Genomic DNA, 14,002 nt, shown 5'->3' on the forward strand with positions numbered 1-14,002 from the left:
CAGTGTGTAGGTTATACTTGAGGCTCTCTCTTTAGATCTATCAGTTATTGTAGTTCTTCTTGTGTTATTCCATCGCATCAGATTTTGAAAGTGATGTCAAGTTCTCTCAAGAGTTACCTTCTCTTGTCTCAATTGTACACAGTGACAAATTACTTTTGTTTTGTTTCTTTTGAAACTCAGAAAACTTTTGTCCTGATTTGAAGTCAAAAGGTGGGACCAGTTTTTTTTTTTTTTTTTCAATAACTTTTTCATTCCATTATTTGTTGCAATTTAAAAAAAACAACAGCACAAAAGAAAACAGAGAAAAGCCCCCTACCCCAATAACAACAAAAGTCCAGATGTTTGTTTAAAGTTGTACATGTATTTCAAATCTTGTTCTTAAAAACTGAAACAATCCAAAGTGATATGCAATCATGAAAGTTTCTATGCTTATAGATCCACCATTTGTCCAAGCATCCAGATCTTCTTCTTCTTTGAACAATCAAAAAAAAAAAAAACAAAACATAAAAATGTACTAGTTTAAAAAATACACTCACTTCTCACACCAACTTTCAACATTGTATATATAATTTATAGAGTCAAAAATATCAATAAAAATTTTCTTTTTCTCATAAACTTAAACTTTTTGTCATGAACAAAACATCAGAATATATTTATGTGTATATAGATAATGAACTATTTTGTTACTGTGCTAAGGGACATATAACGGACAACATCCACTGGGCAACCCTGATATCTGGATAAGGCCTGATAACTTGGTATATCTTTCCTCACTTTAGTTTCCAAAAGTGACTTTGGTTTGAATAAAATAACATCAGCGTACAAGATCAAATGGAACAAAAACAAATAATATAAACATGATTACATCTAGGAATAAACACTTATGGAAAAGTGGAAACAGAAAAGTTCAATGGTTGTATAAATCTAGAACATAAGACATCAACATATCATTTCATTTCAAGACAAAAGTACATATACAGAAGTGAATGTATAGATATTAATTTGTAATCTACATTATGTTCTGATTCATTAGACAAGGGGAATAACTACAGTATTAGCCCCCGAAAACACTAATCCTTGATCAAAACTAGTAGAATTTGTGCTATTTACTTTAACATTTTGTTTTTATCCAAGACAAAGAATTAGTTTTATATAATTAGTGTTATATCCTGTGAATACAATAACAGTACCTATATCTAATGCAATTGAATGGTTGAAAATAAAAATAAAGCTGAGATAGACATTAAAACCCATTAAAATGTTGTCATTGTAGTTTTTTTTTTTAATAACAAAAATTCAGACTTTTTGATTTCTCCAATGCTTGATGCACTTTTGATAGCAAAGCTGACAGACGTATCAATCACATTTTAATGACATCAGAACATGTACAAATAAACTGTTTTTCAAATGAAATTAAAGTTTCATGAACAAAATAAAAAAAATAAACAGATTGTCGAATGATGCTGAAGTAAAAAATATTATTCAGGTGTCTACAATATATTTAATGTCTCGAACATTATTTAATGTGTGTATATATATATATATATATATATATATATATATATATATATATATATATATATATATATATCAGTCAACCAGTCCCATTCTTGTGCCAGCAACATGAACTCAGTGACAGAACAATCCCCTGGTCTAGACACAAATGAAGCGGCTGATGAAATAAATTCTTGAACCAAAAACATATAATATGTTAACTATTGGGTTAATTTTTTGTTCAAATTTCTGAATGATGTTCAACTTCATAGTCACTGGAAAGCAAAACTTTAATGTCTGAGACTGGGTCAGTAAAAAAACTTTGACTGAGGTAGATGGCATGAGATTGTTCTTCTGTCAATATTTGGTCTAAACAACTTTTCTCAACTATTCTAACCCTGACCCACACAAAAATCAACTACTCTAACTCTATCCTCAAACATGACCAACACAAAAATCAACTACTCTAACTCTATCCTCAAACATGACCAACACAAAAATCAACTACTCTAACTCTATCCTCAAACATGACCAACACAACGATAAAAAGTCAAAACTGCTATGTTTACAACAGCTTTTCCAAATAAACCAATTTCCACTAGAGCCTCAAAAAACTGAATGCAGCGCATCCCCTTTTTTTTCCCCTTCACTTTGTGATGTACAAGGTCTAGAACTTTGAAAACAATAAAATGAGAGACCAATAGCCTTAAAAAGACAAATGACAGTCTTTAATGTTGATGACATGGCCCAGACAAACTGCTCTTCAGTAGAGACACAGCAGTGACAAAATTCTTTAAACTTTTTAGCTCTACTAATTAAAAAAAACACATTTCAGCTGAGATCAGACTGTACAACATGAGCAGCAAGGTTTCTTTTTGAAAAGGTCAGTGTTCATTTTTTTTACAGAACATATAACACTCATTGTTCAGAACACATAGAAACATGTCCATTGTTCAACACTAAATATCAATATCATTAGAGTTGAATGAGTAACTTACACAGACAAATAAAACATAACTTTTATTTTTTCTTATAACAAAAAAACAACAACAACCTAAGCTTTGACTATTTCCCATGTTAAACTTTCATTCAAGTTTCAGCATGTATGTCACACGTAAGAAATCTTTTTTTTTTCTGTGAAACAAGGCAATTTCTAATGAAACATTCTAATATTGTATTGACTTGTATTAATTAAAACATCATTTTTTTTAAAGCAAGAAAACTGATAATATAGAAAATTATTAGACAAATAATTTGAGTAATTTCATTATTCTCAAGTTTTTAATTATCCAGTCTATTTCAGTTTAATTTCCATCAATGAAAAATGCTAAAAGTGGTTATAAAAAAAGTTTCAATCCCCTAAAAGCTAGAGATAAAATGTGTAAATGAAATAGACATTTGTATGTGTTTATCTTCCTTCATTGTTTTAACAAAACCACTTAAGTCATCTTTAGCAGTTAAAACAGAGTCAATAGATGTCAATTAATTAGTTAAATATAAAATATATTAATAAACTATTTGGCCAAAGCCTAAACATAAAATCTAAAATAAAAATAAAAATGCCTCATAACATTTATCTCAATTAAAAATGAATTTCTTGGACAAGTTGTTTCTCACTTTCTATCTACACAAGATCAGCATGTAGTCTTCAAGTCAACTATAGACATCTACCTACACAAGATCTGCATGTAGTCTTCAAGTCAACTATAGACATCTACCTACACAAGATCAGCATGTAGTCTTCAAGTCAACTATAGACATCTACCTACACAAGATCAGCATGTAGTCTTCAAGTCAACTACAGACATTGTTCTACACATCTCCTATAGCAAGACAAAACACACTATAACATATTAGGAGCAGTGATGTGTTGAAAGAAAAAAAAAAAAGTCCAATAACAAAGTCACTGTAAAATACAAAGTCACTGTACATGATTATGCTTGAAGTCAACTGTTTAAGGTGACTGAACACAACAGTCGACATGGTGGGGGCAAATAGAAAACTGTACAAGTGGCAACTCGCTCCAACTAAGGTTGCTATCTTTAGTTTGGCATAAGACCACCACAACCCAGTCGAGAGGGTTGTCGCCTATTATGAAAACAACCAAACCCAACTCACAGGCTCAAACGTTCTCAAAAGATTAATCTCTTAGAGTCACATAAGAGCAAAGCATATAAAATACATGAAATTTATTGTGAGATAGTAATATACAAATTGGAATCACTAGGGTAATATTTAATATCTAGTCATGTCAATACATACATATAGCATGGGGGTCAATGAGGAGGGGGGAATGGCTGAATGATGGGGAGAATATCCCAGGAAATAATGTAAGAGTCAGACATCAAGTGGATTGCAGGACAGGATTGGGGGGGGGGGGGGGGGTAGTGAACAAAAGAAAAGATATCTAAATTATTTTTACATTTTTTTTTTTTTTTTATTCCAATAATTATTTTGTATCTAGGTTAGTGATGTAAAAAAAAAAAGTGTGTATGCAATGTTTTGGAATTTCAAGAGAAGATTTGGTACTAGTTGAAGTTACCAACTTATCTGATCTAGACACTATGTTTAGAGTTGCCACAAAAGTTGTATGACTAGTATGTGCCACAATCAATTCCCCTATTTAAACAAACTTTACTTAACCAAGTTTATTTCATTTTGCTCCTCCATTAAAGTACAGATCAACAGATTTACCCAGGGACATACAGAAATATTTCAAGAAAGACAAAAAAAATCTTCTATCACAACCACTAGTCTAAGTATCTTTCATTGAAATACACGTAGTCATATTGAACAAGAGACAGATGTTGACAACAGGTCAGGGGTTAAGTCATGTGGTTGTGACAAAAACAAATATCCATTCTATACAAAAAAAACCAACAACAATATAATCTCTAAATAATACATAAAATATAAACCACATTGGAAAAAAAAAAACTCTTGGTAGAGTTCTATTATCTTTCTTTGAAGTTAATTGATAGACTGATAGACATGAAATCACTGTGGACACTTGTCATGACTCCAGAATGTTTATAAATAGCTTCAATGAAAATGACTGTTATGGAGGACCATGTTTTAGTTCAATGGTCGAATATACAAACAACCAATGAGTGGAACTAATAGGTATTTCTAGAATATACTTCAAGTCATGTCAATTATTTACATCAAACTAAGATGCTAATTATTTTATAAATATATATTTCCTTGCTTCCAACTCAGATTTAGTGGACTCACTCTTGCTATAAATATCTGACATCCCTGACACTATCTTCAGCATTTTTCTATTGAAAATAGTTGCCCCAGATTTTTCCTTCTTACAAGTCAAACATATTTTGTGGAATAAAACTGATTGGATGAATTCAACTCTATGAATGAATGAATAACACTTGGTGAGACCATGGACAGCAGTGGATTGAATGCAAAAAAAAATATATAAAAGTTTCTAGAAGCAATGCGTGCAATGTAGCAATCATCTGGGGTAGCTAGAGTTTCAACATCAACAGTTTGAGACAAAGTATTGTGATCAAAGGTGTGTGACAATCATCTGGTTGACAGACATTGTTACTATGTACAGTTTAAGTAGAGAGTTAAGTCCAGTCATGGTGCTCAGAGCAAATGTTGAATTGTTTAACACACTGTTTCTGAACTCTTGTGGTCCAAAGATCACCAATTTCAGAAGCCATCTTCTTTGTGGTTCTGGAGGCATGGTGAATTCATAATGCTATGTAAAGAAGATGCATAGCAAAACTTCAGAAGTGGTCATAGACTGGGAATTAAGTGGTCATTGAGTCAAGCAAAGATTTGTTGGTCTATCAATCGACAAAGTCAATGTCAACAATGCAAATATTTCATAATCCAAAATTAAATGATTTGTCCACCATTGCTTATAACATTATCTTATCTTTTTATCTTGTAACTCACACCAAAGTTAAGAGGTGGTCTTTCATTCTTTAGCTTATATAGCTATTAACAAGGTTTGGAAAAAACAAAACTTGGGTATTCTATAAAACAAAGTCAGATCTGCCTAACTTATCGTAAAGAGCAGGACAAAGTCATGTCTACAAATTTAGAGAGCCCCTGAGAGAGAGGCATCTAATGGTGGCGTATGTGACATCATGTGGGGGCGGTGCGGTGTTGGGAAAACTGGTCCAGAGTCAGGCAGCTGGACGATGAATGGTTTGGAATTTGGGCTGGACAACTTCTCACTATCAAGCTCTTCTTCTTCCATGTGATCAAGTCTTTTGTTCGGTTTTCCTGAGCTCAGAAAACTGGAATCTTTTCCACCACCAAGGGCATGACAGTTTTCCTGATTTCTTTGGTCAGTTGGGCTGGAGTAGTGCTGGTCACCTGACCCAGGTCTGATAAACTGTTGGTCACCTGACAGCTGTCGTTGGCACTCTTTGTTTTCTGTGGAGTTCAAGGGAGAGAACTGCACAGATGAAAAGTTTGATTTGTTAGAGTAAATGTTGTCAGGGTGAGAGCGGTATCCATTGGTTACGGCAGACCTCTCTCGCTTCATATCTTCTGCCTGTTCCCGTTCAAATTTCTCCTGAACAGCTCTCAGCTCCCGCTCTGCCTCAGTCTCAAATCTTTCATTGGTCGGTTTCTCTTCAACGTAGCTTTGTCTCTGGTCCCCTTCCTCCATAGAGTCATGGTCATACTCCAAGGAGCTGCGTCTTCTTTCTTCGCTGTTCATCATTTCCCTCTCCTCCTCCTCCATTCTCCTGACCTCCTCATCGTCTTCTTCCAGATCCTCTCGACTGTCATAGTGGTCAATCATATCTGGCATCATAATCATTTGGCCACCTTTGACCTCAATGCCTCGAGGATCTTGATGGTCAACTTCTTCATGCTGTGGAGATGATGATGACCGATGACGGGACCTAGACATAGGATGTGGGCTGCTGAATTCAAAGTCAGCATAAGCATCCTGCACCTCCTGTTTGATTCTCATCATCAGATCAGGGTCATCAAATCTTCTATAGATAGAAACAAAAAAAATTGGTCATATATATTTGCTAAAGTTTAGAAAATTAAATAAATCCGCAAAAATGTATTACATGATACACTATGAAATAGAAATGTATTTTTCAATGACTATACTATATTTGACCTTAGCTGAAATAACAAACAAGTTTAGCATATTTAAAAACAAAATCTTTATACAGAATCAAAATAGGAATGCACTGATGACTTACCCAAGTAGTCCATCATGTGATGACCCTTTCATGGACAAGTCCTGGGCCCTGTCCTGGTCAGGCAACATACCATGGCCTAACAAGCCCATAGCCCCATCACTCAGAGCAGCCTGTGCAGAGAATAGTCAAAATTACAAAAGGGAAAGAATAAAGTGGAGACAGTATGTTAACATTGTATACACTAAGTGAACTACTTGCAGTTGGTGAAGGAACATTTCAAAATGACTTACTCTGATTGAGGCACTGATTGATTCATTGTATGTGGATGGATCAGACAGAGACTGACCTTTCAATGAACTGGTAACAGAAACAAGATAGCAAAGATATTAATGTCATTACTTGTCGTGTTTAATAATTAGCCTAATGTTAAATAATAATGAAAACAAACAAGCAATGTAACAAAAAAACAATAAATAAATGTGACAGCATTGTGACACATTAGTAAAGATGAAAGTGATCAGTTCTATTTTTAGTTCAGTAGGTCAAGTGGATGATGACAGAAGTATTATTAGCTCAGAGACTCGACTAAGAATAAAGAAATAGACAATCTTAACAAGAACAAGGTAAAAAAAAACAACTTTAGAAAAACCTGAGAGTTTAAGTACACAAAATGTTTAGCCGATTGTATAAGGCAGTGGTTCAGAAAAAAAAAATTGAAAAGAAAGAAAGGTTTACATCCCTTTGACATGATACCAATGAATGCTATTTGAAAAGGGGGTGGTGGTGTAATGGGAGGTAATTGTTTTACTATTTGTAAACTGTCACAGTCAGTTTAACAGCCTGTCATTAAAAGCCTCTTCTCACCTGGGGACAAAGACAACTGTGTACAAGAAAGTGCGAGAACACTTACAGACAAGAGGTTTGCTTGTGGGGGGATTGGATGGAGAGCGAGAGAGAAGAGTATCATGACAATTACATTCTGATCATTTGGTAGATAAAGTCTGATCTAATAGGCTGAAGATATAATTAGCTCTCAATCATGTTCTCACACTGAACATAATCACAAAGACATTCACTTTCAAGTAATTAATGGCCTATCACTAGTTCCAGTTGGTCTAATTTTGAAATAAATATACAATTATAATCATGGTGGTGGAGTGTACCCGCAGTGTATTTAGTCAATTTCACTGTAACCATTTGAAAACTTAACTAGATAATATTATTACAAAAAGGGAACATGATGAGTTTCATATATTGAGAACTATAATATTTATTTTCTGATATATATATATATATATATATATATATATATATATATATATATATATATATATATATAAATATAAATATATATAGATATATATATATATTTATAATATTGAAAAAAAAACAACTCCATCCCTCTGTTGTTAAATTTCATCAAACTAAATTTAGGTCTTCAATTTATAAACTTTTTATATTAAAGAAAAAACAAACAAACATTAAGTCATACTAAGAATACATTAAAGCAGGTTGACATAGACCAATCTATTTTCTTCCAGAAGACAACAAACAAAGAATTCTCTCCCTTTCCACTCTGCTAGTAAGTAGCTCCACTTCTATCATTATCCCAAGATAATAATGACAACCTGATTCATACAACAAACTTTGACTCAACTGGAAGGGTGTGCCCTCAAATGGATACAAAGAAGAACAATTTTGCTCTTTAGGAATACATTAGCTAAGTGAGCACAAACACAAAAAAATCATAAGAAAGAATGCTCTGCCCATGCCATGCTTGAAAGAGCATGCAAACAGCCTACTTAAGGGCAGCAATCAATGAGTGACTAGGTGCAAAACTGAAATGTTTTATTGACAGAAGACAAAGGGGAGAGCACTCTAATTATGGCTAAGAATCACTGTAATCAACAAGCCATTAAGATGCTAGTTTTTCCAAGTGGGGCGTTGACAAATTACCCCCTAACAAATGAGAGCACATCTTTAGAGCAAAGGTCAAGTGTGATGTAGAACAAAAAAAAAAAAAAAAAAAAAATTACAACAACACTTGGCATCGTAGCAAGAGCATTTCTAAAAATAGAAATGATATAATAAGGGGTGATACTTCAAAAGGGTTGGTATTGCATAAAGAAAAATATCTAAATCTCTTTAAAAGACCTTACATAGCATGAAGATCCAAATCTAGGCCTACCAACAGGTGATTTTTTTTTTTAAATGGGCAACAAATTATTTGAAGTAAAAAGTAAACAAATGCTCTCAGAAACCTTGTGGATCATGTTACATGCACAATAAAGTTTGCCTTTTTCTAAGACAAGATGGAAAACCAGGGTGTCATGTGGCCAGCACAATAACATAGTTTTGTTGGCCTCACATTTCCATTGTCAGCATGAAAACAACTACTTTCAAAGTTAGCGGTTTGTGTGTAAAAAAAAGCCATGCTCACCAGCCCAATGTATGGCCTTCCGTTCAGTCCATAGGAGTTCAGGGGAAAAGGGGTTAAGGGGAGGTAACTGAGGGTCCAAAGGGTTAAAAAAAACATGATGTCCAGAAGACAACATTTAGTGTAATAAAAAAAAACATAATTTTCAAATGAAACACTACCGGTACTTTAAAAATAAAATACTTAAAAAAAAGATTTCTAAATGAAACAATGACTATCATAAATCAGTTTGACGTTGTTACAAATAAAAATACTTGGGTAAAATGATCAGAACATTTTCTTGAAACCTTAGTGCTTGACTTAACATTTAGGAATGTAAAGACTGCTTCACCTAAATACAATGATTAAAGAACCATCAACTTAGGCTAAAATAAAAAAATTGTCACTTTGATAATGAGAGTAATTTGTTTTATTCTGCCAACCTTGGACGTCCACGATTAAACTGGCGACGACAAACAAACTCAAAGTCATCCACCATCCAAAAAGATCCATAGTCATCCTCATACCTTACAAAACATCGATGCAAAGACAAGTTGGTACGTATGGCATTCTGAGGAACAGTGGAAGCAGTGCAATCTGGTTGGCTCACACAAAAATTAATAGGGCCTGGCTGTTCTAGCAGCATGTAGGGATACTGGATGGGTCACCAAAATGGCTGCTGATCTTCACAGAGATTCGGAAACAAGAAGCCCAACAAAGAGAAGATAACTACAAAACAATAGACTTACTTCATGCAAGACTTGAACATCTAGTACAGGAGAGACATTTACATGCAACACAATGAACTGATACGAGTGTAGGCAAACACTATTAAGATAGAGGGAAAATAACTTAAACACATTCTAGTTTTTAGAGATGTAAATATTAAACTAAACATTTTTCTACAATGATCATGAGGCTATAAAATGCAAAGCAACCAATTTGTTTTCCCTAAAAAAAATCCATTTTGGCCTTGAAAAAAAAAACCCAATGTGTTACATCTCTTCCAAATAAATTTCTACAGATGTCTGTGCTATGTACCAATATCACAAATAATGACACAACAAGAAACATAGACACAGACATACATACATACAGATGTAACATAACCTAGATTTAATAAAACTATAAATAATGCAGCATCAGGTTGTCAACAATTTAAATGTACAAAACTGCAGAAATATTTAAAGATTTATTGGGGGGGGGGGTTAATTAATTAAAAAATTATGGTCAGTAACTTGGTTTTTAAACCTGATGCTGAATGACCAGTTCTAACACTACAGCACCTACCCAGGGCCTGCACCCAGTTTTTGCGGTCGGCGTTTGTAGAATTCGATCTCATCCACTGTCCAGACGGCCCCCTTTACATTCTCGACTCGCATAAAACATTTGTGCAGACTTAGGTTGTGACGGACAGCATTCTACACGAAGACAAAAAGAGAAAAGAAATCAGGGGGTGACAACTTACTGTGGCATGCAACATTAGAAACCAGAAACTAACTATCACTGACGACATCCATGGGACAAAACAATGAAGAAATTAGAACATTATATTTCTTTACTCTTTCAATTTTTACATAAAAATTTTAATTCCAAATTTAAAAATAGGTGAATATTGAATTGATGCTTCATTTTTTTAAATATGAAATTATAAGGAAAAGTTTAAATACTACTAAATATATAGAAAATAAATATAATAAATGTGTAAAACACAAAAATATATCATTTTTAAACAATGAAAGGGTAGAACTTAAATAACTAAAAAAAAAAAAACACATTAAAAAATTCTAAATAAAAAAAATTAGCCTAGTAATGATCTTTATCTCCACCAATCAAAAAAGTTTGTAAATAAAATTTGTCTTATTTGATCACTGAAACTAAAACATAAAAGTGAAAATAAAGCTCAAAGTTGACAGAATAAGCATGCAATCTAGAGCAAAGTGGACAGGTGGTGTTCATGTTGATTAAAAACTGTGATTGGAAATAAAGAACACAGACACAAACAAAAAAAAAAGAAAACAAAATCTCTGTGAAGACACTGCCAAACCAACACATTTTTGGGGGAGTGGGGTCACAATTTATATAAACATTTAAAAATATGACATACAAAATACTTGTTGAAATTTCTTTATTAAATATGTTTCTATCAATAACAGTCTATGTCCTTTTAGTGATGATAGCTTGTAAGACAAAGTAAGACATTCTAAGTCTTTCTTTTTTGTAGCGATTCAAAATTTAGCATATAAATGTATATATATTCATCAAAGTTGCAGATAAAGTTTTATACATAACTTTATAATCAAGAGAGTCAAGACTTAAATAAAAACAAACAATAGTACAACTAATTGCACAATTTCATATTTACAAATAGATCATTTGGAGCTAAGCAAGGGGCTAATATAATACTTTTAAAGACCTTTGTAGACCTCCGTTTTACAAGCCATCAACACATTTTGGTAAAAAGAGCTTACAAATAATTATGTCTTTAAAAATCCAAAATATAATTAAAGCTTAAAAACAAAGCAACAAAAAAGTATGTTCTCATTCTATAAGAAATGAACTTTATATTTAAAAACAAAATATTGTTCAAGACTATTTTTTATCAAATATAAAAAATTGTTAAAGAAAAAAAATAGACTTTAATAAACATAAGACTGAAATGATGTATCACATGACCAGAATCCAACCAATGAGGTACTGTCACAAAAATTGTGTAACTTTTTACCTTCCATGTAGCTTCATTCCTTCTGAAGTAAGCAAAAGTATTTTGAAACCATTGGTAGATTTCATTTAATGTGAGTTGTCGATGTGGAGATTCTATAATTGCCTGCAAAAAAGAGTACACAAAGATGGAGGGCTTTGGTTTAAAAAAATGTCACCTCTTACCTTCACATTCAGATCAAAAATGTAAAGTAATTATAACTTTTCTAAGTCATGGTTAGAATATCTATTGAAACGAATTATTTTTTAAAGCAATAATTATCTAACAGGAGGACTATTTACATATAAGTCTTACCTGCCGTATTAATGATGCATAAGTAAAAGGTGGTCGAACATCTGTGTTTTTATAAAAATCACGATTTCTATGGATTTCTGGGGGAAAAAAAAAGTAAATATTTAATGAAGGTTTGTAATTTTGTAAATTCTAAGATTTAAAACATAAATAGTGAAAGTAAAAAGTAAAGTTGTTTTCAGAATTTAGAAGAAACATTTCAATAGGGCCTAAAAGTTGAGCAGTTTTCCACTTGGTTGTGTTGGGAACAAGCAAACAATTCGGACACCAAAACATTTCCCACTTAGACAATTTTCAACATTTCTTCCAGAGGTGGAACTTAAGTGGTGGTACAGTGTAGAAATATGACAAGTTGTTGGATATACAGCCTCTAGCCTCACTTAGAGGTGGGGGGTGAAAAGGCTTGGAGATGAGTTCCTAGACAGTTGTGATTTATTGAGCTTAATGGGAATCTTTCATTTCTCATTCCTAACCTTGATAGACATTTTTTCCATTGGTCAAAAGATCTCCATTGGATGAGCCTTTACAGTTCATTATACAAGTTCTAATTCAAGATTGACAGTACAATGGAGACAGACAATGTAGCACCAGGACATGGTGCTGTGAGTTAGTGACCTAACAAAAGAGGGTGACCATTAGCAATAGACCAACAAAATGATCCACGAAAATTGCATTTCCAGATGTCAGGTACTCACAAAACATGTTAGGAATTTCTGAGAAAATATGTCAAAATTAAATAGATCAAAAGAATTAAACCCAAAATCTTTAAATCACTAGCAAAATCTTTAAATCACTAGAACAGGCCTTTATCACTCAGTAAACTAACACAAAAATTTACCTGCAGAGATTGGAAGGTTACATTTATCTGAGACTCTCCTCCGAACTGGACCTCCTCCATCGCTCCCACTCCTGCTGCTCCCCCCTCCACCTCCTACATTGGGTGTGGATGGAAGAGAGGAAGAGTGGTGTCCTCCTGGGGTGCTCACTAACGGTGGAGGGCGGTGAGGCGGTGTCATCTGCATGACAGGACTGGGCACCATTGAGACAGGTGGGAGAAAGGGCGTCCCAGTGAAGGGATTCAACATGGATGGCTTTGGCATTAAGGAAGGCTAAAAGAAGTGAAACAAACATTTAGATACATATTCAAACAAATGTTAACTGAAATACAAACATAGATATATTGTTTTAAATATAACAAAAATAAATAAAACAAATGTCACTAGGCATGCACGGTGTAAGCCATTTAAACTTTATTACTGAACCAAAATAAAAATGCTACACATAGAGATCTATAATAGAACAACTTGTACAATGCTAAAGATTGCCTGAGAGGGGAAGAGGAAATGATGACTGGTGTCAATCTCATTTATCGTATTACTGCAGAAAGTGCCAGGGGAAATAACTGCCGTTAATTGTCCGGTAATAACAAGACTGCGGGAGGGAGTGCAAACATGTAGATTTCTAGATCTAGATCAGCGCTTACTTCTTAAGCCAAATTATCCACACGATTTGTCTGCATCGCATAATATATTTACCCCAATTAGTTTCCTAGCTGGTTGGATACAAATGTTGAATTCTATATTGAAATAAGTTTTGACAAAATTGCCTTTAATTGTGCGACTAGAACAGTACCGCTGTAAACGACAAGATATTCCCAAGCTTCATTACACAGGGGAACAGATCTGCAATCTACATTAGATCTGGATATCCAGTGAATAGCTGGAGTTATAGATTTTAAGGTTTCGTAAACAATTTACATAACAAAGAGCTTGAAACGATCTATCTAGTTCTAGACATATAATGATGAATGTGCGCCGTCTTGTTCACGACAGACTTTAAACCAAATTCAACAAGACCTAGCTCTAGATCTAGATTTATGCTATCTTATAATTATTAACAAGAGGAAGGTCTACTGAATATTGAGAATCAGTGCAATATTTC

At 33.4% G+C, this 14,002-nt stretch overlaps 1 protein-coding gene across 7 annotated transcripts in view; it reads right to left on the minus strand.

Annotated features, from left to right (window-relative positions):
* Positions 1-341: 341 nt before the first annotated feature.
* The window catches only part of LOC106073860 (forkhead box protein P1-like), a 193,566-nt gene continuing 179,905 nt past the window's right edge, over positions 342-14,002 (minus strand). For 6 of the 7 annotated variants that reach the window (XM_056026773.1, XM_056026771.1, XM_056026777.1 and 3 more), the window contains exons 9-15: positions 12,900-13,170; positions 12,065-12,141; positions 11,774-11,875; positions 10,339-10,469; positions 6,923-6,989; positions 6,693-6,802; positions 342-6,473 (exon numbers count right to left, since the gene is read on the minus strand). In XM_056026773.1, coding sequence (XP_055882748.1) covers positions 5,561-6,473; positions 6,693-6,802; positions 6,923-6,989; positions 10,339-10,469; positions 11,774-11,875; positions 12,065-12,141; positions 12,900-13,170 — 1,671 coding nt within the window. In that variant the 3' untranslated portion in view covers positions 342-5,560. Of the gene's footprint in view, positions 6,474-6,692; positions 6,803-6,922; positions 6,990-9,491; positions 9,620-10,338; positions 10,470-11,773; positions 11,876-12,064; positions 12,142-12,899; positions 13,171-14,002 lie in introns of all 7 variants that reach the window. The other variant, XM_056026772.1, reaches the window with a different exon arrangement.

This window comes from Biomphalaria glabrata, chromosome 4 (assembly GCF_947242115.1).
Source record: "Biomphalaria glabrata chromosome 4, xgBioGlab47.1, whole genome shotgun sequence".
NCBI classification, from domain to species: Eukaryota; Metazoa; Mollusca; class Gastropoda; family Planorbidae; genus Biomphalaria; species Biomphalaria glabrata.